Source organism: Thamnophis elegans, chromosome 2 (genome assembly GCF_009769535.1).
Source record: "Thamnophis elegans isolate rThaEle1 chromosome 2, rThaEle1.pri, whole genome shotgun sequence".
NCBI lineage: Eukaryota > Metazoa > Chordata > Lepidosauria > Squamata > Colubridae > Thamnophis > Thamnophis elegans.
The window spans coordinates 173,499,403-173,526,652 of NC_045542.1; the positions used below are offsets into that span (position 1 = coordinate 173,499,403).

The 27,250-nt window shown below is 42.5% G+C and overlaps 1 protein-coding gene and 1 pseudogene across 1 annotated transcript; one reads left to right on the plus strand and one right to left on the minus strand.

Moving 5' to 3' along the window:
• Positions 1-219: 219 nt before the first annotated feature.
• LOC116502605 overlaps positions 220-27,250 on the plus strand; it is a 108,783-nt pseudogene continuing 81,752 nt past the window's right edge.
• On the minus strand, positions 16,110-26,823 carry LOC116503367 (zinc finger protein 253-like). The gene is made up of 5 exons (XM_032209736.1): positions 26,221-26,823; positions 22,688-22,802; positions 22,497-22,564; positions 19,985-20,114; positions 16,110-17,450 (listed from the first exon to the last, which is right to left on the minus strand). Exons 1-5 carry the CDS (start codon positions 26,698-26,700, stop codon positions 16,264-16,266), a joined length of 1,980 nt encoding a protein of 659 aa, XP_032065627.1. The 5' UTR covers positions 26,701-26,823; the 3' UTR covers positions 16,110-16,263.

Consider the following 27,250-nt stretch of genomic DNA (forward strand, 5'->3'; position numbering starts at 1 on the left):
TGGACACCCGCTGGCAATTAATTCCCTGATATGCTCCCGTTCCTACTCTCCGACTATGAGCCCCTGCACTTCACACAGGCTCCTTCAGGTGGCGCCCTCTAGCAAGAGAAGGGAACGCCCAAGCGCTCCCCCGGAGGAGCCGCGGGAGGGCGAAGATTACTGCGTGCTTTGCCAAGGAGGAAACGAAGGAAGTGACGTCACGGCCGTGCCTCTCTAGACAACTCTCTCTCCTTAACCCCTGGCGCTCCGCAGGAGGCGGAGAGGCTGAGCGAAGAGCCTGGCGGGGGGGGGGCTTTCCCCGTGCAAAGGGAGGCGGACCAGGGAGAGACCCGCGCCCGCCCCCCCTCCAGCTGCAACCCCGGCTCCCATGCTCCCCAGCCGCCCTCTCCCTGCAGGGGGAAAGCTGAGCTCCAGAGCACCAGCAGAAGAAGAAGAACCGGGGATCCCTGGAAGGTAGCGGGGGTCTCTTCCCGCCCCGTATCCGGGGAAGAGGGAGAGAGGAGCAGGGCGGCCTCTCCAGCTGCCTCCTTCCCGTCCCTGCTCGGAGTGGTGGTGGTGGTGGGACCTCGGTCCTGTGGCTGGGATGACCCGCTTGGGTCTTCGGGCAGGTTGTGTGAATCTGCCTGCGTGTCAGAGGGAGACTAGATTCTCCAAAGGACGCCCTGAAGAAGGGGAACAGGGCATCCTCAACCAGAGTCATTTCCTGGCATTTAATTGGATGTGATCCAAACTTGCGTCTTTTCACCCAGTTTTGGGTTTGGCAGGTTGTGTGAATCTGCCTGCGTGTCAGAGGGAGACTAGAGTCTCCAAAGGACGCCCTGAAGAAGGGGAACAGGGCATCCTCAACCAGAGTCATTTCCTGGCATTTTATTGGATGTGATCCAAACTTGCGTCTTTTCACCCAGTTTTGGGTTTGGCAGGTTGTGTGAATCTGCCTGCGTGTCAGAGGGAGACTAGAGTCTCCAAAGGACGCCCTGAAGAAGGGGAACAGGGCATCCTCAACCAGAGTCATTTCCTGGCATTTTATTGGATGTGATCCAAACTTGCGTCTTTTCACCCAGTTTTGGGTTTGGCAGGTTGTGTGAATCTGCCTGCGTGTCAGAGGGAGACTAGATTCTCCAAAGGACGCCCTGAAGAAGGGGAACAGGGCATCCTCAACCAGAGTCATTTCCTGGCATTTAATTGGATGTGATCCAAACTTGCGTCTTTTCACCCAGTTTTGGGTTTGGCAGGTTGTGTGAATCTGCCTGCGTGTCAGAGGGAGACTAGAGTCTCCAAAGGACGCCCTGAAGAAGGGGAACAGGGCATCCTCAACCAGAGTCATTTCCTGGCATTTTATTGGATGTGGTCCAAACTTGCGTCTTTTCACCCAGTTTTGGGTTTGGCAGGTTGTGTGAATCTGCCTGCGTGTCAGAGGGAGACTAGAGTCTCCAAAGGACGCCCTGAAGAAGGGGAACAGGGCATCCTCAACCAGAGTCATTTCCTGGCATTTTATTGGATGTGATCCAAACTTGCGTCTTTTCACCCAGTTTTGGGTTTGGCAGGTTGTGTGAATCTGCCTGCGTGTCAGAGGGAGACTAGATTCTCCAAAGGACGCCCTGAAGAAGGGGAACAGGGCATCCTCAACCAGAGTCATTTCCTGGCATTTTATTGGATGTGGTCCAAACTTGCGTCTTTTCACCCAGTTTTGGGTTTGGCAGGTTGTGTGAATCTGCCTGCGTGTCAGAGGGAGACTAGATTCTCCAAAGGACGCCCTGAAGAAGGGGAACAGGGCATCCTCAACCAGAGTCATTTCCTGGCATTTTATTGGATGTGGTCCAAACTTGCGTCTTTTCACCCAGTTTTGGGTTTTGGCAGGTTGTGTGAATCGTTAGAGGGGAAATGCAGGTGGCGGGTTTTTAAAAGGAAGCTCTTTCTTGTGACCCCCCCCCCCCAAAAAAAAATATAAAGTGCCCCAAAATGCACCCTCCCACCCCCAGAAGAGAATGCCATTTGGATCATTCACCAGCTCAGAAAAAACCCTTGACTTCTTGTTCCGTGTTTGAATCCTCCACTTTTTAATCCTTGGACTTTATTTTCTTTTCCAGCTCAGGTGCGCCAATTGGAAGTAATTTCTACATCTTCACGTGGAGACCAAACTGTTTCTTGGCTAAAGGCAGGCGGGGGGGGGGGGGAAACAGAATTTGAAGAAAACAGACCTATGAACGAAACGTCTTTAGGAGATCAAGAAGATTCCTTGTAACCATTTGAAGTTGCCTTACAGGGCAGAGACGGGATGGAGACACAGCTTTTAGGGAGTGAGGGAAATGGAAAAGGCCGTTTTGCTGTTCAGCCTGGCAGCTGTGGAGAGATTTGGACAAAAAGCGGGCAGAAGATCCTGGAGGAGGAAACCATCCCCCATTCAGAAGTTCAGCCCCGGAATTTCAGCAGCCTCCAATACCAGGAAGCTGAGGGTCCCCGAGGACTTTGCAGCCGACTACACGACTTTTGTAGGCGATGGCTGAGACCAGAAAAGCACACCAAAGCTCAGATGCTGGACCTTCTGGTTCTGGAGCAGCTCCTTGTCCTTCTGCCCCTAGAGATGGAGAGCTGGGTGCGGGAGTGTGGAGCAGAGACCAGTTCCCAGGCGGTGGCCCTGGTGGAAGGCTTCCTCCTGAGTCAGGCAGAGGAACAAAAGGAGCAGGTTGAGTTGCAGGTGGGACACCTTCATTTAGGGAATAAAGAATGTGTTTGAATTCTGCACCCCTCCCTCCAAGACTTCTCTGTCATCCAAGCTACATCCGTTCATTTCTCATTCAACCTCACTGATGGATATTGGGGGTTTTCTGGTTTGTTCAGAGAACAAGAATTGACCTAATGTTCTGGAGTTGTTCATTAACTTTTTCTTTTCTCCTTCCTCCTATTTCAAGTCTGTTGTGAAGATCAGAGATCCTGAGGGATGGAGAAATCCATCAAATCCTCTTCAGGAGATGTTTTGGAGAAGGATCTCTCAAGAAGATCCAAGTCAGGATATTTCAGGAGGTAATGGAAGGTTCTCCCACCCACCCCCCGATAAATCCCAGCGAACTCATTTTCTTTTCATCTTGTCTTCTGTAGAATACCTAGTCCTATTTTGTTAATGTAGTTCAGTGGTTCAAATCCCTAGTGCCGTGTAACAGGGTGAGCTCCTGTTACTTGTCCCAGCTTCTGCCAACCTAGCAGTTCAAAAGCATGTAAAGATGCAAGTAGAAAAATAGGGACCACCTTTGGTGGGAAAGTAACAGCGTTCAGTGCTCCTTCGGCATTTTGTCATGTCGGCCACATGACCACGGAGACGTCTTCGGACAGCACTGGCTCTTCAGCTTTAAAACAGAGATGAGCCCCGTCCACTAGCATCAGGAACAACTAGCACATATGTGCAAGGGGAACCTTTACCTTATTTTGTTAATTATGGATTTTAAAATTCTGTCTCCCACACAGTGAAGAATAGAATGAAGATAATGCCTCCTTATGATGGAACTGAAACAGTCTTTGAACCTATAACTCAAGTAAGAAAAGCATAAAAAATAAGACTATCAATAGCATCTGTTAAGTAGAGAATGATAATAATTAAATAATTCTTTGACATGCAAGTGTGTAACACTGATCATTAATAACTGCAATAATCACATTAGCATATCAACATTTTCAAAAAGCCTTAGATTAAGCTTTTTAATGAAGTGCTAAAAAGAGTCTCATTCATTTTCTTCTGCAAAGGCAAGATGGAGAAAGTCTTAATGATAGATTGAGGTAGGGAGGTAGGGAGGTAGGTAGGTAGGTAGGTAGGTATTAAGTGTTACAACCCCTGGTATGCCCAAATATGGGAGGACGCCCACTGCTTCCACTCTCTATCCATCGGCTCGTCACAAGAGACCATCCAGACAGAAACCCAATATTTTTACTGTTGCCTTTTTACGTTTGTGTTGTATTTGTGCTGATAAATAAATAAAGGGAGACTAGTATAGATCTATTTCAAGCTATTTAGCTCTCATCAGCTAGCCATACCCTTACTGGGATTAGAACCTGTGCTGTATTACATCTTAGGCAGATGTGTTAACCACTAAGCCACAAGGTCCTTCTCCGTTATCAGCTGAGCCAGGGGTTGTAACACTTAATACATACCTATCTCCCTGGCTCAGCTGATACCGGAGAAGGATCTTGTGGCTTAGTGGTTAACACATCTGCCTAAGATGTAATACAGCACAGGTTCTAATCCCAGTAAGGGTATGGCTAGCTGATGAGAGCTAAATAGCTTGAAATAGATCTATACTAGTCTCCCTTTATTTATTTATCAGCACAAATACAACATGTATGTATGTATGTATGTATGTATGTATGTATGTATGTATGTATGTATGTGGAGGGAGATAGATAGATAGATAGATAGATAGATAGATAGATAGATAGATAGATAGATAGATAGATAGATAGATAGATCTAGAAGGAAGCTATGGTTCCTTTCATTGAATGGCACTAAAAGTGTATATCAGTACTTGTAGTGATTTAAACAATAGGACAGATCATGTGAACTCCCCTGTTTTTATTCTGTTCTCTTTTTTCTTGTTCAGGGCGGCCATGTATCCTTCGAGGAGGTGGCTGTGTATTTCTCTGAGGAGGAATGGTCTCAGCTGGATCCTGACCAAAAAGCGCTGCATTCGGAAGTCATGCTTGAAAACCATAGGAATGTGGCCTCTCTGGGTAAGAATTTGCTTCTTCCAGGCAGAGTGTTCAGGAAGGTGTTCTGTAATTAAACAGTGTCAACTGTATCTTTTTATATTATAATTCCATTAAAGAACTTTTATCAGAATAGAAATGAGTTTTGAAGAGGAAATGAAGGTAGAGTAAGGTGATAAGTGAATAAGAAAAAAGTATAATAAAATAAAAAAAGGAAGCAGAAGAATAGAAACCATTTTAAATATTAAAATTAAGCTTCTTTCTCTAAGGTTACACAATTATTTTCTCTTTTATGTAATGGATCCTTTCTAACCTTCAAACTTACAGATCGCATTCATTTTTTCTATTTTTTTTTAGCAAGAATTCCAAGAGGGTTTTCCAATCACGAATCAATATACTGTGTTTCCTCTAATCAAAGAAGTCATAGAATAGAAGATAAGAGAATAGAGAGAAGAGAATAACAGAGTTGAAAGTCTTGTAGTTTAACCTCCTACTTATGCAGAGATATCATTTCTATATATTTCAGGAAAAAAAATGGTTGTTTAACCTCTTCTTAAAAACTTTCAGTGTTGGAGCATTCAAAACTTCTGGAGGCAAGTTGTTCCACTGGTTAATTGTTCTAATTGTCAGGCATTTCCTTCTTACTTCTAGGTTGCTTCTCTCCTTGATTAGTTTCCATTCATTGCTTATCGTCCTACTCAGATGCTTTGGAGAGTAGCTTGACTCCCTCTTCTTTGTGGCAACCCCTGAGATATTGGAACATTGCTATCATGTCAGCTCTAGTCCTTCTTTTCCTTAAACTAGACATACCCAGTTCCTGCAACTGTTCTTCATATGTTTTAGCCTCCGGTCCCCTAGTCATCTTTGTTGCTCCTCTCTGCACTCTTTCTTGAGTCTCTTTTATCAAATCATCTTTGATAATTCTGTCGTCTTCATCAACCATTCTACTATTGTATTTATAGTACAGCCCTTCCAGCTTTGGGAGTATAATAGTCTCACTGCAATTACCATAGGAAGTCAGAACAATCTTCTATTACTGTTTTCCAGCTGTTCATTAGGGCCCATGTAAAGTGTTCTGATTCCAGTTGGATATTTATTTTTAAAGTTCTCTGTATTAATGTATTTGAATCCAAAATTTTCTACCTTTTTACTTGTCAGCCAAAATGTGACAGCCGTGATGTTGTCCACATTGCCAATATGTTTGAGCTACCTTTATACATTTCTGAAAATTGTGTGCTACATCAGTTTATAAAAGTTGGCTTTTAGATTATAACATAATGTAAATTTCACTTCTTTCGACCACATATTTTGTTACATCTGTGTATTATGAAAACATTATTTGCCAATTTTGTCATACATTCTTTAACCTGTTTACAGCTTTAAGCAATTACATGCTAATCATCTTTTCTACACAACTAGGATTCAAATTCTATCTTACACTGTTGAATATCATAGGTCCTTTTATCTACCATGAATCAATCTTTCTGATGAGAGTATGAAAAGCAATGGCAACTATATCCTTCTGCCATCAGTCGCTCTCTTGATTCCATTTGATATTCCCCTTGCTCAAGTTCTAATGGCTCTTGACATGTTGTTCATTGTCTTTGCCAGCTGTTTCTCTTCTGTAAAACGCTTATTATGTTGAGAGCTGTAATGGCACAGTCTATGTTTGTATCTATTGCATATTCTCAATATGACACTTCTAAAATCATCATTTAAAATATCTACATTACCCTTAGCTTTATTATGTAATCATAATATGATATATAATCAATGTATATAAATAGAAAACTTATTTTATTTTTTAAAATATCTTTATATCTTATGCGGCTGTATTACTACCGTCTGCGCCCACATGTGGCCTGCGAGGCACAGGTTGGACACGTCTGGCATAAATGGTAAATCAGTTGCCTAAAAAGATGTTTGAAAGAAAAACATCATCCTAGGACAATATTAATTTTTATCATGAAAATTCATTCCAACGCCATACATATTTTCTCCTAGCTTAACTTATTCTTCCACTCCATTTTTTAAAGAATAGTTTTGAAATAAAATAGAGTTCATGGGACGGGGGTCTTTGATGCTGTCCGAACTTGGTTCTTTTTTTGCAAATGCTTCATTATCCATACTACGTGACATCATCAGCACCAGTGTTACAACAAATATTCTACTTTATCAGTTCACATTGGTCATAATAATACTGAAGTTGTTTCTTTTTATCCCAGTTTTAAAATCAATTTTTCCCATCAGTTTTATTTCATTTTCCATTTTGCTATTTTTTATCAACAGCATCTTTAAATTATTAAAGCTCATTAAAATGCCAAGTTCCTTAAATTTGTCCACATTGGTATTTCTGTTCCCTCCACAAGTTCTCCCAAGTTCAAAACTCAGCAAGAAAAAATAGAGGGCATCTTTATCTTCTATTTTTGTATTGCACAAGGATTGTTAAATTTCCAATTAGTTGGAAATTAAATCGATTTTACCCGTTTCAGGAAATTCTCTTCAAAGTTCATGTCTTCCCAAAATTTAAATCAACACTGTCCAGTTCAAATTCTCAAAGATCTGCATCTAAGAAGATTGGTGTAGCTTTTTTTATTATGTTCAAACTTCCTAAAGTTTGACCTTTGTCCCTAACTTTATATCATTTTAATTTCTCCTTTTTTTAAGGTAATAATGAGCAGGAAAATGAAAATTCCACAGAACCATTCCGAGTGATCACTCATAAAGACAGACTTGAGAAGCCTGCAAATCAAAAAGTAGAGATTCATGAGAGAAACCAGTCAAATAATTGGAATCAGAAAAGTTCATCTTCCATTGATGTTCCAATGCAAGACTTTCTTGCCCAACAAGGAAAAATAAAGAAAAAATACATTACAAAAAATGTAAATCACAAATTAGTTGTGAATAAATGCTATCCAACCCAAACCAAAGGAGAAAATAAAATATGCAGAGACAATGGAAAAAAACCCACTCTTTCTTGTGAAAATGGGTCCCGTACATATCAGAAAAACATCCAGGTAGGAGAGAAGCCATATACATGTTCAGAATGTGGAAAGAGCTTCAGAAGAAGCAGTCATCTTATTTCCCATAACTGGATCCACATAGAGGAGAAGCCTTATAAATGTCTGGAGTGTGGAAAGAGCTTCTGTGAAAACATCTCTCTTACTGTTCATAAAAGGATCCACACAGGGGAAAAGCCATATAAGTGTTTGGAATGTGGAAAGAGCTTCAGAACAAGCAGTCATCTTACTTACCATAACTGGATCCACACAGGGGAGAAGCCTTATAAATGCATGGAGTGTGGAAAAGCCTTTATTAAGAACAGTCATCTTACGTCCCATGCACGAATTCACACAGAGGAAAAGCCATATAAGTGCACGGAGTGTGGAAAGAGTTTCAGAGAGAGCCGTTCCCTTACATCTCATAAAAGGATCCACACAGGAGAGAAACCATATCAATGCATGGAGTGTGGAAAGACCTTTATTCAAAGCAGTCATCTTACTTCCCATAAATGGATCCACACAGGGGAGAAGCCATATAACTGTATGGAGTGTGGAAAGGGATTCAGTCAAAGGAGTTCCTTTATTTCCCATAACTGGATACACACAGGGGAGAAGCCTTATAAATGCATGGAGTGTGGAAAGTGCTTTATTAAGAGCAGTCATCTTACCTCCCATAAAAGAATCCACACAGAGGAAAAGCCATATAAATGCACGGAATGTGGAAAGAGTTTCAGAGTGAGCCGTTCCCTTATAGCTCATAAAATGATCCACACAGGAGAAAAGCCATATCAATGCATGGAGTGTGGAAAGACCTTTATTCAGAGCAGTCAACTTACTTCACATAAAAGGAAACACACAGGGGAGAAGCCATATCAATGCATGGAGTGTGGAAAGAGCTTCAGTCATAATAGTTCCTTTACTTCCCATAAAAGGATCCACACAGGGGAGAAGCCGTACAAATGTGCAGAGTGTGGAAAGGGATTCAGTCAAAGGAGTTCCTTAACTTATCATAAAAGGATCCACACAGGGGAGAAGCCCTATAAATGTGCAGAGTGTGGAAAGGACTTTACTACAAGCAGTTATCTTAACTCTCATAAAAAGACCCACACGGGAGAGGAGCTGTTCAAGTGCATGGAGTGTGGAAAGGGCTTCTGTCAAATTTCATCCCTTATGAGACATAAAAGAATCCATTCAGGGGAAGAGCCATATAAATGTGGGGAGTGGGAAAATGACCTAATTTTCCATACAGAGATCCATTTTGGTGCAAATCCATTTGAATTCCAGATTTAGTTGGTAAAATCTATGCATTTTCTATTTATGTATAGGAAGAGGGTGAGGGTTTGAGTCTGTGCTCACAACAGATAAAATTACCAATGGAAAAACAATGGACACAGTTGTTTTAATATTGGTGTGGATTTTTGATGTTGGTGTCAATTTGACGGTGGCCAACACTATTTTATATCAATAATGAAAATATTTTTTTCCCTTTAGGTTTGTCTAGTTTCCAATTTGGGTCAATTCCAAGAAAATGTCGGTTTTAATAATCTCAGATTCTGGACTATGCAATTTTATAATAAGATGGCAACATTGTGGTCTCGCAAGGGAATTTTACACAAATTGTTTGTTCCTTCTACTTGATCCTTGTTGTGGGAGGGTTATCAACAAGTAGACATTTTATAGGTACTCTCTCCCCAGTAATAAAAGGAGTAAAATCCCCCTGAGGCACTTCTTCAAAATGCTTTATTGTTCCTTCCACTATGGGATACATGCAGATGGAAGTTCACCTGATCCATAGCCACTTCCCATAATTCCCCTTCCTTTCTCATTCCTTAATATACTCACAGTTTATCAGCAGACAGACATTTCAGTGTCCCCACAAATGACCATTTGGAGAATTGAATCCTCACATACATGTTGATGTAGACTGTGGAAAGAGATACAGGATGTCGAATTCCCTCACAAAAAAGGAATCAAAAAGATAAGAATCCTCTCGTATCTGTGCAAAAGACTTTTCAATCATCGGGGTCATATTATACCTTTATTGTGTCACAAGGGCGAATAATTTTTTTAATAGATTTAAATAAAATTAATTAAATATAATTGGTGTGGTTACTTTCCAGTGATGTATTAAATCCTTTTTCCCCTTCACTCTATTTAAATAAGCACCTGAAAGTGAGTAGGGATTTTTTCTAGTGGAATGCAGAGTTTTGGTGCTGCGGGAGAGGAGGGTTACAAGAGCCTCAGTCTCCCCTTCACTGGAGACTGTTAATAAAGGAAGAAAGGGAGATGTGTCATTTCTCATTACACATGGAAATCAGATTGGTAATGCGAAGGGATTTTGCTTTCCAGAATTGGATATACCACAGCACAGCGGATCTATATGCAATGATTTATTGAGGGCACAACCCTTTAACAACTGGTTGGGATGAAGGGATGCTTCAATGTGGTTGCTTTTCTGATTGTGGCCCAGCTCCAGGCAAGAATCTACCGAGATATGCTGCTCATCGTAGCTTCTGGTTCTGGCAGTTGATGAACATCCCTCTTGCCTACCTGAAATAGTTGCCAATCTCCATAAGCAGTTCCATTCTGCTTGCCGTTTTCTGATCTCCTTTTCTCATACACTCTCTGTCTTGGTACCTGCTTGAGTTAAGGAGCAGAGTGAGTATAGCAGCCTCTGTACTTTGACGGCTGTGATTCAATTGGCCAGACAGGTGGAACATCACCGTGGATACTTATGACCAGAGCCAATGTTTCTGGGACTGGAAACATGCACAGACCTTTAGGGAAGAGCAGGGGCTGTGGGGGCAAAAGTGGTGCTGCCTGGTTGAATACGCTCTTCCCAACAGTAGACAACAACATCTCCAGCTCCCCTTCAGCACAGGAAGAGTTACAAAATTAGTAACTTGAAGGAATCTGGACAGGGAAAGAAATCGACTGAAAATAACATTGCTTTGAAATATATATATATATATATTTTCACCACTTTTCCTCCACCATTTCAATTCTTTAGCTATCCTAAGGCAAATTCCTTTCCCCCTTTTTTTCTTCATGGTAATTGAGCTTTATATTCTCGTCATTTTCCCCCCTTCAGCCTTATTTCCTTTGTCACAAGCAGCCACTCAATCTTTCCAGTTATTTTTAGGCACACAGAGCCAAGAATTTGAGAATGGCTGGTGGCTTAGGGATACCCCCTAGGTCAGTGAATGGCGCTCTGCCTGGCTGGAGAGGGAGTTTGCCTGGTGGCTGCTCGTGAGCATGGTCACCTCATGGCCTCTTCACCCCTGAGGCTTTGCCCGGCTCTTCGGGAGCCCACTTGCAAGGGAACAGCCGCCCGGCAACTCCCCCTTCTGGCCAAGCAGAATGCCACTCCCCAACCTAGCGGTATCCCGAAGGCGCCAAGCAACATGAGCGCCTTTCCCCCCAGCTCCTGCGGCTTGGCGCCTTCGGGATACTGCTAGGTCAGTGAGAAGTGCTCTGCCTGGCCAGGGGGAGGTTTGTACAGGGGGCTTATTTTCAGGGGGCTTATATTTTTGCCCATGCGAAAAATGTGGCAAGGCTTTAGTTTCAGGACAGGTCATATTTTCAGGGAAACACAGTAGTAAGATTCATACAGGGGAGAAGCCATATAAATGCACAGAATGTGGTAAGTGTTTTATTACAAATAGTTATCTTAACGCCCACAAAAGGTTCCACACAGAGGAGAAGCCCTATGGTATGGTATATGGAAAAAACTTTACTAAGAAAAGTTATCTTATTTACCATAGCGGGATTCATACAGGAGAGAATCCATATAAGTGCACCGAGTGTGGAAAGATGTTCATTAAGAAAAGTCAACTTATTTACTATAGCGGGATTCAGATGTGCCCAACAAACCGAGTGCTGAGATGCCTGGACAAGCTGTTGCACACAGCGGCTGCCATGATGAGCATGGAGCCGGTGATTCCCTCCGGAGCCTCATTCATCAAGCTGGACCTGATCATGAGGATTGCAAACCAGATGTGGGTCCTCAACCTTTCCATAGTGGCTGGCTACCGAGTGCAGGACACATGGGACATCAAATCCACGAAGTAAGGCAATAATAATAATAGCAATAATAATAATAGCAATAACAGTAGACTTATATACCGCTTCATAGGGCTTTCAGCCCTCTCTAAGCGGTTTACAGAGTCAGCATATTGCCCCCAACAACAATCCGGGTCCTCATTTTACCCACCTCGGAAGGATGGAAGGCTGAGTCAACCCTGAGCCGGTGAGATTTGAACCGCTGAACTGCTGATCTAGCAGTCAGCCTGCAGTGCTGCATTTAACCACTGCACCACCTTGGCTGGTGACATCTTGTGCTAGGCTGAGGAACCGGACACCACCTTGGTCTACCAACTTCCCATCATCATGTCCAACAGAGGGCTCTTTTTCCAACGGTCAGGCGAGGGCCTTTGGACATTGGGTTTGAGCCGCCGGGACATTATGGACTTATGCCTCATAGCCATTGGCAGCTCACTCAAAAGCTACGACCTATACATGCGAGGGACGATTACTGGTTAAAATTTTCCTGAATTGATGCCTGTCGGTATACTGTTGTTGCCTCTCTAGTAGTGATGTATCGCCTTAGGAGAGCTTGGTGGGTGGGATGTTGGATGTGCATGTTTTGTACCTGTACTGCTTTGTTTTTCTAAAAATAAAATGTTTCTAGTCGTACGGACATGTCGCTCCTAATAAACAAATGGATTTTTCCTGCTAAATGGCTTGGGGCTTCTGCTTTTATTGGAGCATCGTTCGGAATCCTGACACTCATATTATTAAAACATATGTTTTCTTGGAATTGACAACAACTGGAAGTAAGATAAACATAAAGAAAAACAGTTTTCATTACTAATATAGTGTTGACCACCTTCAAATGAATGCCCCAACAATGGAAGTCTTTAAGAAGATGTTGGATGGCCATCTGTCTGAAACGGTATAGGGTTTCCTGCCTAGGCAGGGGGTTGGACTAGAAGACCTCCAAGGTCCCTTCCAACTCTGCTATTCTATTGTGTTGTATTAAATGATAGTAACATCAAAAATCCAGAATTAAAATATTTGTGCCCATTGTTTGTGTTTCCACTGGTAATTATATCTCAAGTTTCCATTTATGAGTACAGACTCAGACAAACTCTTCCTAGTTCAGTATACACAAATAGGAAATCCATGGATGTCACCAACTAAATCTGGAATTTAAATGGATTTGCACCAAAATAGAAAATTAGGTCATTTCCCCAATTCGTACATTTATGACTTTTCCCCTGAATTGATTCTTTTGTCTCATAAGGGATGACATTTGACAGAAGCCCTTTCCACACTGCATTTGAACAGTTCCTCTCCTGTGCACGATTAGTGGGGAAAAAGGAGAAGAGGCTATCCTAAGGTCAGACTTTAAAAAAAAACTTCATTTCTAAATTAGGTCTAAGTAAAAAAATATTTCTATTTCAACAACTAAGCCTACGATTCAAATGGATTCTTATTCAAATAATGCGTATATAGAAAATCCAGTCATTGTTCATATGTGAGAAGCCATATAAAAGCATGGAATGTGGAAAGATCTTTTCCTGGACCAAACATTTTAACTCTTATAACAAGATCCACATCTTACAAATCTTTGAAATTTGTGTCTCCATTCTTTCTCTGTCCTGCAAGTCAACTCTAAATGGGCCCCAGGAATCTTGTGGATCTCCAACCACTTTTCATTCATAGGATGCTTTCTGTTGTTGCAGAACTGAGCGTTATTCTGCCCGTATTGATCCCAGAGGAGGGCTGGGCATGGGTCTCTCCCTCCTCCGCCTCCCTTTGCACTTTAAGAGCCTCCCCCCTTACCCGGGGCATGTATGGTTCCCCCCCACCCCACTCTCCCACAGCCTCTCTGTCTTCTGCTGAGCCAATAGGGTTAGGAGAGCAAATGCAAGCATTTGTAAGAAAGTTCTTTGTGATGTCACGCTTCCTCTGAAAAGCCAATTCTGACCTTTGCCCTCCAGTGGCCCAATGGGGAAGCACCTGACATTACTTTCTCTTAGCCTGGTGTCCCCTGGAGGATTCTGTGCGCAATTTCAACACATGTTGCAAAGGTGGGTAAGACTCCCAGGCGAAGGGAAGCAAAGGGTTTCAAAGGAGGGAGCCCTCCAAAGTCTTCATCCTGCTCAGTCTTCTGAATCTTAGGAGGAGGAGAGTCGAGGCCCAAGGTAATTGTAGTAATTGTGAGAGGGAACTTGCAGTCCTAGTGGACATCACTTAAAGTGCAGCAGTTGCCAAAAAAGCCAACACACCTCAAGGCTGCATTAACATAGAATCAAGATCACATGAAGTGTTAGCACCGATTTACAAGGCCTTGGTAAGGCCACACTTGGAATACTGAATCCAGTTTTGGTCACCATGATGTAAAAAACATGTTGAGACTCTACAAAGAGTTCAGAGAAGAGCAACAAAGATGATTAGGGGACTGGGGGCATATAAAGAATGGTTACTGGAATTAGGCATCTATAGTTTAATTAAAACAGAGGTGGTATTGGAGCAGGTTCTGACCAGTTCTGGGGAAATGGTAGCAGAAACTTTGAGTAGTTCGGAGAACCAGTAAATGCCACCTCTGATTGGCCCCACCCCAGTGGTGGGTTTCAAAAATTGTTCAAACCTACTCTGTGGGTGTGGCCTCCTTTGTGGGAGTGGCTTGCCACCCATGTGACTGGATGGGAGCGGCTTGCCGCCCATGTGACCGGATATGAAGATGTTGATGACACTTCTCAGAACCACCTTAAATTACTTCACACATAGCACTGGCATGCATAAGAATATGATGTAAACTTGTTTTTTAAAAGGCATCTTTGGTTTGCGTTAAAACAACTTCAACACACGCAATGTTCTGATTGCACCACAAACGCAGTAGTCAGCCTTACCTTTCACAGAGGCACTGAGTTTTATAAATATGAACATGATAGTGTAGAATAATCATATCCAAGGACCAGTGGTGGGTTTCAAAAAAATTTTGGAACCTCTTCTGTAGGTGTGGGCTGCTTTCCGGGTCCACTGGTGGAAATTCTTCTAACTGGTTTGGTAGATTTGACGAACCGGTTCTACCGAATAGGTGCGAATTGGTAGGAACCCACCTCTGCCCCACCCCCATCTATTCTCTGCCTCCCTAGCCCCAGCTGATTGGGAGGAAATGGGGATTTTGTAGTATCCTTCCCCTGGAGTGAGTTGGGAATGGAGATTTTACAGTACCCTTTCCCTGCCAAACCCACCAAACCATGCCATGCCCATGGAACCAAAAGTAAACATTTTTGAATCCCACCACTGAATTAAAAGGACTAGGAGTGACATGATAGCAGTGTTCAAATATTTCAGAGGTTGCCACAAAGAAGAGAGGGGTCAACTTAGTCTCCAAATCACCTGAAGGAAGCACAAGAAGCAATGGGTGGAAACTAATCAAGGAGAGAACCAACCTAGAACTAAGGAGAAATTTCCTGACAGAACAATCAGTGGAACAAATTGCCTCCAGAAATTATGGAGCAGGGGTGTCAAACTCACGGCCTGTGGGCTGGATTCGTCATGCATTGGCCAGGCTCACTCCCGGATTAGCGAAGGTGGGAAAAGGTGCAACATGTCAAATGATGTGATGTGATGATGTGAGTTTGACACCCCTGTTGTGGATGCTCCAAAAGTGGAAGTTTTTATGAGATTGGACCACCATTTGCCTGAAATGGTATAGGGTTTCCTGTCTGAGCAGGAAGTTGGGCTAGAAGACCTCCAAGGTCTGACTTTACAAAGGAGGGATTGGCAAAGGGCACCTATAAGGTATTATCTCTGGGTCTGTCTATCTATCCCTATCTTATTTCTCTCTCTATCCATGTGTCTGTCTTTCATCATCTATGTATCATCTATTATATATATCATCTATCTATATAATCTCTCTTTCTTGATCTATTTACCTACCTCTATCTGTCTGTCGGTCTGTCTATCACAACTACCAATCTCCTACACAGAGGGATGCTGGGCAGTATAGAGATAAAATGTTAAAAACATAAAAACTGAATATAAAACTTTAAATAGAGGAAGGATAGTTATTTTTTGATATTAATATTTATTTAAAAGGGAGGCAAGGGCCTTCAGGGCACTAACCAGCTTCACAGCTGCATGTTTTTCTAAACACCCCAAGCAAAATGGCAGAGCCAGGATTTTAGATATTTTCAAAAGCCAGAAGACTAATGCCCGCTCTCTTTCCCTGAAGATTGTCTCTCTTATAGAGAAATATTTGCAGCAAAAGATACTGTATATGAATTCTCACAAAAGTATATATTTTTTATTGTAAAACACCAGATGCTCTTTCCCAGCTCCTCAGGTTTATATGATTTCTCTTGTTATGAACTCTTTTATGAGATTTAAAGGAACAATAATGAAGCTTTTTCTACACTCCACACATTTATAAGGCTTCTTCTGTGTGTATCCTTAAATGGCAAGTAAGATCGCCCTTTCAGCTGAAACCCTTTCCACACTCCATTCATTTATAAGGCTTTTCTCCTGCATGGATCTTTTTACGTAACATAAGGGTTCAATTTTTGCAAAAACTCTTTCCATTCACCACACATTTATATGGCTTCTTCTGTGTGTGAATCCTTATATGGGAAGTACGATGACTACTATGAGTAAAGGTCTTTCCACAATCCATGCATTTGTAAGGCTTTTCTCCTGTGTGGGTCTTTTTATGTAGCATAAATGATCTACTTTCATGGAAATTCTTTCCACATTCCATACATTTGTATGGCTTCTCCCTAGCATGGATCTTGTTATGGCGAGTAAGATAACTTTTAGCAGCAAAATTCTTTCCACACTCCAGACATTTATGTGGCTTTTCCCCTGTGTGGATCCTTTTATGGCTAACAAGATTAGATTTACGCGTAAAGCCCCTTCCACACTCCACACATGTATGTGGCTTCTCCACTGTGTTGATCCAGTAAAGGGAAGTAAGAGAACTACTATAAGTGAACCTCTTTTTGCCTTCCATGCATATGTGGGGCTTCTCCCCTCTGTGGATACTTTTATGGATAGCAAGATTACTTTTACGAGTAAAGCCCTTTCCACACTCCACACATTTATGTGGCTTCTCCCCTTTGTGGATCCAGTAATGGGAAGTAAGAGAGCTACTAAAAGTGAAGCTCTTTCCGCACTCCATGCATTTATAGGGCTTCTCTCCTACGTGGATCTTTCTATGAGAAATAAGATTGCTACATCTTCTGAACCTCTTCCCACATTCTCTGCATTTGTATGGCTTCTCCTCTGGGTGAATCCTTTTATGGGAAGTAAGTTGGCTACTATTTCTAAAACTCTTCCCACATTCCACACAATTATAAGACTTCTCTTCTGCATGGATCCCTTTTTGAGATGTAAGGGACCTATTTCCAGGAAAAAGCACAGAAGTCTCTAGGTAATTTTTTCTATTATGTCTTCTTATAGCATGTTCTCCTTTGTTTTGGATGGGATAGTGTTCATTTCCATGTACTTTAGTTTTGATTTGGTTCATATTTTCCCCAAAACCTTTTTTCCTTGTTTTCACTTTTGGGGCAAGAAAGCCTTGTGCTAGAGCATTAATGCAAGATGAGCTGTCCTGACTCCGATTATTTGATTGCTTTCTCTCATGGCCTTCTGCTTCCATCTGAATTGCAGACTTCTCCATTCCTTCTCCATCACTGAATTCTTGGAATAGTACACAGGAATCTTGACTTTCCTGCCCATTATCATCTTCAAAGGAAAAGAAAAATGAAAATGGTAGCAGTATTAGTAATAAAGATCAAGTTGTAGGAATTCATATATACATACATATATATGTGTGTGTGTATGTGTGTGTGCGCGTGCACAAACATCACCCAAAATCAGCTTTGAGTTAAGGAATAATCCATATTATGAAGTAACCTAAGATACATTGGAGCAGGCTAATTGTAGCAGAGATCTATTAGAATGCAAAGTCCCTTTCCCCTCTATCTAAACGAATTTCCCAGTGCTATTCATTTTCTCTTGCCAAAATACATAGCTGCAGAGAGAAAAAACAGGAGTCGTTCTATTAACCCTCAACACAATGTTTCCAATGGGGTAATAGCATCATTTAGCCCTGTGAGGATGAAATATTTGTTGAAACTACAGAAATTTTGGTGGGCGTGATCATGCAATATTGAAATTCAACATTATGCAAGTACAAGCAATAGAACAAAGTCAAACTAGAGTCTTGGACTTTAAGATAGCTAATTTCAATAAACATAGAGCTCAGGAAGGATTCCATGGATCAGAATCCTCAAGGGGAAAACAATTCAAGAAGCTTAGGAAATTTTGAAAAGTGAGATTATAAAAGCCCAGTCTAGTACAGTACAAATGAAGAAGAAAAATAACAGCCCTCAAAAAAAGCATGGCTGCAGAAAGAACTCTCTGACAAATTGAAAGACAAAAAGGGCAAGTATAAAAATTGGAAAGAGGAGCACAATACCAGCAGAATATCGGCAAATAGTCTGAGCCTGCAAAGATGAAGTGAGGAAAGCAAATATTCACAATGAACAAAGGCTAACCTATCAAAAACAGCACTACAAAAACAGATTAGGAACACAAGTTAAAATAGAGAAGAAAATAGTAATAACTTTGATTCTGGAAAAGATAATCAAGCAATGAATCAGCAATTCAGATCAATCCAGAGCTCTTTTATGTGCTACAGAGAGCTTTCCAGAAGCATCTGAAGGCAAAACAGAAGCCAAGGGGTTCCATGTGCATCAATCCGAAGACCATTTCTCAGCTGCAGAGAGCTTTCCGGAAAACTCTGATGGTGAAGCAGAAGCCGCGGAGGATGGGGGGGATGCACGCATGAATCCGGACCTCATTTCTTGGCTGCAGAGGGCTTTTGGAAGGCTCTGACAGCAATATGGAAGCCAGGGGTGATGCATGCAAGTGGCAGTAAGCAGCCATAGGAGAAGTGAGCCTGCAAGGCGAGACAGGTGTCGGGGTATGTGAGGCCTAGCAAGTAAGGCAGCTCCACCCTCCATCCCCACTGTAGGTTAATTTTTACCTCTGTGCCTCATCCCACACCCTGCAAGATTAGGGCTAATTTTGGGGTTAGGGCTTAATTTTAGCACATGCATTCAAAAACATGATAGAGCTTCTTTTTGGCTGGGTCATATTTTCGGGAAAACATGGTAGAAAACCCTTTCAACTCTTGTTATTCTATTCTATTCTGGACTTTGTATGTCAAAAATTCAGAAAATGCTTGACCTTGCTTATGAAACATATATGCCCTCCCACCACCCCCATCAAAAAAGAAACAATTCACCTCTCTCCCATCTAGGCCACCCTGAACAGGGGTACTCAATAGCAGCACCAAGGCTGGGCTTGAAGTAGAGGCCTGGGTCCCGACTTCTGCCCTACTATCATTTTCACTCAAAAAGGCTGCCTTGCATCATCCCACAATGTATGCAATAGCAATAGCAATAGCAGTTACTTATATACCGCTTCATAGGGCTTTCAGCCCTCTCTAAGCGGTTTACAGAGTCAGCATATTGCCCCCAACAACAATCCGGGTCCTCATTTTACCCACCTCGGAAGGATGGAAGGCTGAGTCAACCCTGAGCCGGTGAGATTTGAACAGCCGAACTGCAGAACTGCAGTCAGCTGAAGTAGCCTGCAGTGCTGCATTTAACCACTGCAATGCTTGGGGAATGGTGTGATTGCCCTGGAGCCTGGTGCTCCCTGGATGGCTGGCATGTTCTCCAAATTTTGTGGCATGCCATCTTTGACACATGAGTCATAGAGTCACTATCACTGACTTTAGCCCCTAATCCCAAGATTCAAGATAGAAATGAAAGAAAAGCCAAGAGCCAGAAGACCTGACAATTCGTCTTAGCAGAGATAGGGAAGCATCTGGGCTGAAAAAGCTGAAATCAGTGTGAGGTTGAGTATCTCTTCAAATCAAGAAGCTAATTTGTCACTGATAAGTTAAAATAACCTAAGTCACGGGTGTCAAACTCGACATGTCACGTTGCCGTCACATGACATTTCACTATGTTTTTCCCCCTTGCGGAGCTGGGTGGGCGGAGTCTACATGATGTATCCGGCCCGTGGGCCACCAGTTTGATTTAACTAAAGAACCACTGACTTCTTTCCTTCCTCAGACAAGGCCAGATATTTTCCTTCTCTATCTTGAGGAGTTTGACACCTGGTTGGAGTTTTTTAAAAAAATAAGAAATAACTGATGGCATCTAACTCCGGAACATCTTCCCATTCTGAGTAGCAACCCTTACCCAGAGAGTCCAAGTTCCTATGATTTTCCAGCATGACTTCCCAATGTAGAAATTTTTGGTCAGGATCCAACAGAGACCACTCCTCCTTGGAAAAATTCACAGCTACCTCCTTGAACGTCACAAGGCCCCCCTGAACATGGAAAAAAAGGCCAAGGAGAATTTGCTAGATGTGTTCCAATTGTTCACAAATTCCTAAAGTACAGTTATGCACCAAGTTGAACGGCTGTGCTTGGTTGGATTCCAAAGTTTAGGTGAGGAAATAAACAGAACTGAAAACCTTTGATATTGAAGGAATATTTGGGGCAGCTTTATCAACTTGACTGATTCTGCAGAACTTTCAGTGCCTTTCAGTAAAGTAATCCCATTTTTTTCTCCCGCTGGCTGAAGGGGAGAAAAAAAGAAAAATAAAATTCCATGGGAAGGGAACTTCTCAGCCTTTGCAAAGCTGGATTGTTTCTTGGTCAAATCTAGGTGGAAATCAGATTAGAAATTACTTTGCCAGCTAAAAGTTCCTTGATTATGTGCTCTATCTGGCCATTCTCTTTGGATTATAATAGCAATACCAATAGCTCTTAGACTTATATACCGCTTCACAGTGCTTTTACAGCCCTCTCTAAGCGGTTTATAGTTAGCATAATTTTTCCCAACAATCTGAGTCCTCATTTTACCCACCTCAGAAAGACCGAAGGCTGAATCAACATTGAGCTGGTGGGATTTGAACTGCCGAACTGCAGCTGGCAGTCAGCTGAATACTGTACTCTAACGACTGCGCCACCTCGGCTCTTCCAGTAGTACGGTTTATCTTTTAGTCTGATTCGCCCTTTTAAACTACTGGTTATAAAAAAGGCTTTTTAAAAATGATAATGTGGCAATGTGAATTTTAATTATTTTTTATTACCCTTGCACAATTCTGAGTAAAAAAAAGATAAAAAATAAAGAGTTTTTGTTTAGCTATTGCTGCCTTGGAGTAGAATAGAATAGCAGAGTTGGAAGGGACCTTGGAAGTCTTCTAGTCCAACCCCCTGCCTAGGCAGGAAACCGTATACCATTTCAGACAAACAGTTATCCAACATCTTCCTAAAAACTTCCAGTGTTGGAGAATTCACAACTTCTGGAGGCAACTTCTGTTCCACTGATTAATTGTTCTAACTGTCAGGAAATTTCTCCTCAGTTCTAAGTTGCTTCTCTCCTTGATTAGTTTCCACCCATTGCTTCTTGTTCTATCCTCAGGTGCTTTGGAGAATAGCTTGACTCCCTCTTCTTTGTTGCAACCCCTAAGATATTGGAACACTGCTATCATGTCATCCCTAGTCCTTCTTTCCATTAAACTAGACCTACCCAGTTCCTGCAAGCGTTCTTCCTATGTTTTAGTCTCCAGTCCCCTAATCATCTTTGTTGCTCTTCTCTGCACTCTTTCTAGAGTCTCCACATCTTTTCTACATCGTGGAGACCAAAACTGGATGCAGTATTCCAAGTGTGGCCTTACCAAGGCATTATAAAGTGGTATTAACTCTTCACATGATCTTGATTCCATCCCTCTGTTTATGCAGCCTAGAACTGTGTTGGCTTTTTTGGCAGCCGCTGCACACTGCTGGCTCCTATTTAAATGGTTGTCCACTAGGATTCCAAGTTCCCTCTCACAGTTACTACTATTGAGCAAGGTACCACCTACACTCTACCTGTGCATTTTGTTTTTCTTGCCTAAATGTAGAACCTTACTTTTGTATATTTATTCCTGTTTCTTGAAGGACTATTTTTCTCAAAAAAAATAATACTTCTTATAAACTCATATTTGGAAGCGTACCCAGCAGAACATGTTTGCTAGACGTCTTTCAAAAATATTCACTAAACAGATTCTGAGGGTAGAAATGACAAACCAAAAGGAGTCTTCAGGGGAAGCTAACCTAGTTGGTTCTACCACAAAACCGCAGACGACAAAATCGCGGTCGACGAAAGCGCGTATGTGACGTCATCACAGCGCGACGAAAAAGATCGAAAAAGATCGAAAAATGTAAAAATAAAGCTAAAACCTTCCCCTAACCCCCCCCAAACCTAACCCTAAACCTAACCCTTAACCTAACCCTAAACCTAACCCTAAACCTAACCCTTAACGTAACGAAAAACCTAACGCTAACCCTTAACCTAACGCTAAACGTAACGCTAACGCTCTAACCCTAACCCTAACCCTTAACCTAACCCTAACCCTTACCTTTATGTGAATCGGCTTGCTGTAATTTAATTTTTATTTCAATTTTTCGATCTTTTTCGTCGCGTTGTGATGACGTCACATATGCGATTTCGTCGACCGCGCTTTTGTGGAACGCGCTTTTGACGGGTCACGAACCTAGTTGAGGGCAACTTGAAACCACTATTCTTTTTTTCTATTTTGCTTAAGAACACAAAACAATTTAGCACAAACAAGGGAAGAAAAACTGAAGGGGAGACTGCTTTGCATGCCAATTTCATCTTCTGAAGGAAAAACAAGTCTTACTTGTTTACTTCCCCAACTTACTTGATTTGAAGGCCCAACTACAGTTCCGGCTCCGTCATACAGACCAGAAAACTTCATTCTGTGTTTCCCTGCGAGGAAGACAGAATTTTAAAATGCATAATTAACAAAAGAGGAGGAGGTTATTCCACAGAAGAGATAGCAAAGATGAGAGCATTGGGATCTCTCTGGGTGATGGGAGAGCCTTCAGTTACCTCCCGAGATGTCCCGACTTTGATCTTCTTGAGGGATCCTCCAGAGAAACAGCTCCTGAGGGGCACTGAATGGAATCCTCTTTCCCGCAGGGTCTCTGATCTCCACAGGGAAGGACTTTAAACAGAAGAAAAAAGAACCAACAGACATCACGGAACACAAGGAGAGAAGAACTGAGGAGAAATTTCCTGACAGTTAGAACAATGAATCAGTGGAACAGCTTGCCTCCAGAAGTTGTGAATGCCCCAACACTGCAAGTTTTAAAGAAGATGTTGGATAGCCATTTGTCTGAAACGGTATAGGGTTTCCTGCCTAGACAGGGGGTTGGACTAGAGGACCTCCAAGGTCCCTTCCAACTCTGCTATTGTATTGTAATGTTGCTGCTGCTTTTCCGTAACAAGATTTATCATGTACTCTTCTTTAATTTTAACAATGGAAAACTGTTGACTCCAATTATGCACATTCTTGAGAAGGGATATGCAATAGAAAGAATCAGTGTAGTCTTAAACTAAAATGGATTCACTTGTGTCTATTAAAATTTGGTTGAAATGGGAATAAATATTGATTGGTGGCCATACTTTCAAATACAAAATAAATACAAATCAGATCTAGCACAATTTGGCTTTCAGGACAAGGACCAGGAATTGGATAAAATCTTAATAGGACCAGACAAGAAATTAATCTTGAAAATATATAACTGCTTGCTGATCCGAAAAATGGAAGCAGAAAGAGTGAAAGAAGTCATGGTAACCTGGGCCCAGAATATTGGCCACACAATTGACCTGGATGACTGGGAAAGGGTATGGGAGTGGAATCTGAAATTAACGAAGTCGACGGCCTATAAAGAAAATATATACAAAATGTTCTACCGCTGGCATCTCCCTCCGACAAGACTGGCAAAAATTTCCTCAAAATTATCGGCCAAATGCTGGAAATGCAAAACAACACTAGGCACGTACTACCACATGTGGTGGACGTGTCCGGTGGCTAAGACATATTGGAAGCGAACGCTAAGATGGCTGAATGAAATCATGTCAATTAAATTAAGTCTTAAGCCGGAAATGATTCTATTAGGGATAACAGATCAAAAATTAGGTAAAACCAATCAATACCTTCTCGTCCACATCTTGACGGCGGCAAGGATCGCTTACGCGCAGTGCTGGAAGAGTGAAAATGCCCCCACTAGCACAATGGTGATGAATAAAATCTTAGAATTAGCGGAAATGAACAGATTGACAATGCGGATTAACGAAAAAGAAGACACAGACTTTTACAAAGTCTGGGAGAAATTATACAAATGGCTTGATGAGACAGTGAGGATTCAGATATAAAAGGAGATAGCTGACTAACTTAAAATGATCTAAGCAACAACTCAAATAAACAATACACAAAGACAGAGGGACAAATGAGAGTAGAAATGTATTAGAGGTGAGAATTCACCGTCGAGTAATACCATTAGACCACAACATTGGAAAAACTTGAAAAGCTGATAGGAAATCCGTTATAACTACCTGCATGGAATTAGCAACCTAGTCTTATACTAGGTAAGGCGAGATGAGCTATGGGAGATTAAAATATGTAAAGAGCTTTATCTATTTTTGTATCTTGTATTTTGTAAATCTTGCCTTTTTTTATATAACTTTCAAATAAGGAAAAAAAAGAGAGAGAACCAGGTCATCCCCTGAAGAGAATATGTAAACACAACAACGGATAGAGTGGATGGAGGGGGGAGTAGAAGGAAAGATAGGAAGGAGAGGAGAAAGGAGAGGAATAGGAGAAAGGGAAAGGCAGAGGAAGAATGGGAGGGAATGTAAGAGTAGGAAAGAGGGGAGGAATGGGAAGAAGAGGGGAAGGGTAAAGGGGAGGAAGGGGAAGGAGAGAAGGGAAAGGAGAGCAGGAAGGAAGGAAGGAAGGAAGGAAGGAGAGAAGAAAGAGAAAAAAGGGGGGTAGGAAGGAGGGAGGGAAGGAGGGAGGGATGCAAGGAGGGAAGGAAGGAGGGAAGGAGAGAAGAAAGGAGGGAAGGAAGGAGGGAATGTAGGAGAGAAGGAAGGGGGGAAGGAAGGAGGAAAGGAAGGGGAAAGGAAGGAGAGAAGGAGAGAAGAAAGGAGGGAAGGAAGGAAGGAAGGAAGGAGGGAAGGAAGGAGGGAAGGAGAGAAGGAGGGAAGGGGGAAGGAGGGAGGGAAGGAAGGAGGGAAGGAAGGAGAGTAGGAGAGAAGAAACGAGGGAAGGAAAGAGGGAGGGAGGGAAGAAGAAATAGGACCGTTGTAAGATAAGATGGATCTATGGAATGGTAAGAAAGCAATCTTCAAGTATATTGTCAACTGTAGGGAAAACATTGTTATAAATACATATTATTAATAACAGTTATGAGATCATATAATTGTGAATGTATATATGAAATTGATAAAATAAAACAAAATTTTTTAAAAAAATTGGAAACTGTTGGGGGGAAAAAGCGCTCTACATGGGGCTGCCCCTGAAGAGTACTCGAAGACTGCAGTTGGTCCAGAATGCAGCCACGCGAGCGATAATACCTAGGTACACCAACATTACACCTATCCTCCGTGAGCTGCACTGGCTTCCCATTGGTCTCCGGACACGCTTCAAGGTGCTAGTCGTTACTTTTAAAGCCCTACAAGGTTTAGGACCTGGCTACCTGAGAGACCGCCTCCTGCCATTTACCCCCCAAAGACCGATTAGATCACACAGATTGGGCCTCCTCCGGGTACCATCGGCGGGTCAATGTCGGCTGGCGACCCCCCCCCCCCGGGGGAGAGCCTTCTCTGTTGCTGCCCCGGCCCTATGGAATGATCTCCCCGCAGAGATCCGGACCCTCACTACTCTTCCGGCCTTCCATAAAGCCACTAAGACCTGGCTGTTCCGGCAGGCCTGAGGCTGTTGATCAGCATCCAGCCCCATTTTAAGTGCATATATGTTGTGTTTTTTAAAAATGATTATATTTCTATTTTTAATTTTAATTCCCTTGTTTGTCTGTAAGCCGCCCAGAGTCCCGTGGGAGTGGGCGGCATACAAATACCAATAAACCGGAAACTGCATTGTATTGTATTGGACATAAAATGGATTCACACTTCAAAGCCCCCAATATCTATCAGTGAGGATGAGCGAGAAAACAATGGAACAAAGTCCTGCAAGAATTGGTGGGACATCATCAGGTACTATAATACAATACAATACAATAGCAGAGTTGGAAGGGACCTTGGAGGTCTTCTAGTCCAACCCCCTGCCTAGGCAGGAAACCCTATACCCTTTCAGACAAATGGCTATCCAACATCTTCTTAAAGACTTCCAGTGTTGCGGCATCCACAACTTCTGGAGGCAACTTCTGTTCCACTGGTTAATTGTTCTCACTGTCAGGAAATTTCTCCTCAGTTCTAAGTTGCTTCTCTCCTTGATTAGTTTCCACCCATTGCTTCTTGTTGTCAGAAGTTCTATGAATGTCAGAAGTTTGGGAAGGAGGGGTGAATAATTCAAACACATTCTTTATTCCTTTTTTGAGCTCCCTAATGTGTCTCACCTGCAATTCAACCTGCTCTTTCTTCTCCTCCGCCTGGCTCAGGAGGAAGCCTTCTGCCAGGGCCACCGCCTGGGAGCTGGTCTCTGCTCCACACGCCCGCACCCAGCCCTCCATCTCTGGGGGAAGGATAGCCAGGAGCTGCTCCAGAACCACCAGGTCCAGCATCTGGGCTTTGGTGTGCTTTTCTGGTCTCAGCCATCGCCTGCAAAAATTGTGGAGCTTGCTGCAAAGTTCTCGGGGACCTTCAGCCTCCTGGTATTGGAGGCCCCTGAAGTTGCAGGCTTCAGTGTTTGACCACATGGTGGTTTCCTCCATCATGCATGCAATGCGGGACTGAGCCCAGAGGAGCGCTGGGCACGTGTCTCTCTTTCCCCACGGCCTCTCTTCGCATGGGTATTGGATGGTCCTGAAGTGGCCCAAAGGGGAAGCGCCTGTTCCTTTCTCACATCCGACGGCGCGCCCTGGTGCAAACTGAACCATCTGGATCGGAATAGAGCAGGGAGAGAAAGAAAGGGAGATTTTTTCAATGGGGAAAAGGAGCGAAGGACACTGTTCTGTCTCTTTCTTTTCTTGTTTTTTTTTTAAATGCTGAAGCTCATCTGAATTGGCTTAAAGGACTCCCCTGGGAGGTCCCATTCCCATTCCCGTTCTGGAATTCTAGAATAGAATAGAGTTGGAAGGGAGATCTTCTAGTCCAACCCACTGCTCAAGCAGGAGACCTTCTACCATTTCAGATAAGTTACTATCCAGTCTCTTCTTAAAAAACCTCCAGTGGTGAAGCACCCACAACTTCTGGAGGGAAGCTGTTCCTCTGATTAATTGTCCTCACTGGCAGGAATTTTCTCCTCAATTCAAGGTTGCTTTTCTCCTTGATTATTATTCTCCATACATCAATTCTTGCCCTCGGGTGCATTGGGGAATAATTTGAGCTCCTCTTCTTTGTGATAACCCTTCAAATATTGGAATACTGCTATCATGTCTCCCCTAGTCCTTCTTCTCTCTAGAGTAGCAAAACCCAAACCTTCAACTG

Bases quoted from the DNA above. Each gene is read 5' to 3' on its own strand.
- LOC116503367 (XM_032209736.1), bottom strand. From the start codon at position 26,700: ATGGTTCAGTTTGCACCAGGGCGCGCCGTCGGATGTGAGAAAGGAACA. The intron at 20,115-22,496 runs GTAAGTTGGGGA...TTCCATGTTCAG, and splicing joins TAGTTGGGCCTTCAAATCAA to GGGGGCCTTGTGACGTTCAA. The intron at 17,451-19,984 runs GTAAGGGTTGCT...TTTCCTTTGAAG, and splicing joins TAGGAACTTGGACTCTCTGG to ATGATAATGGGCAGGAAAGT.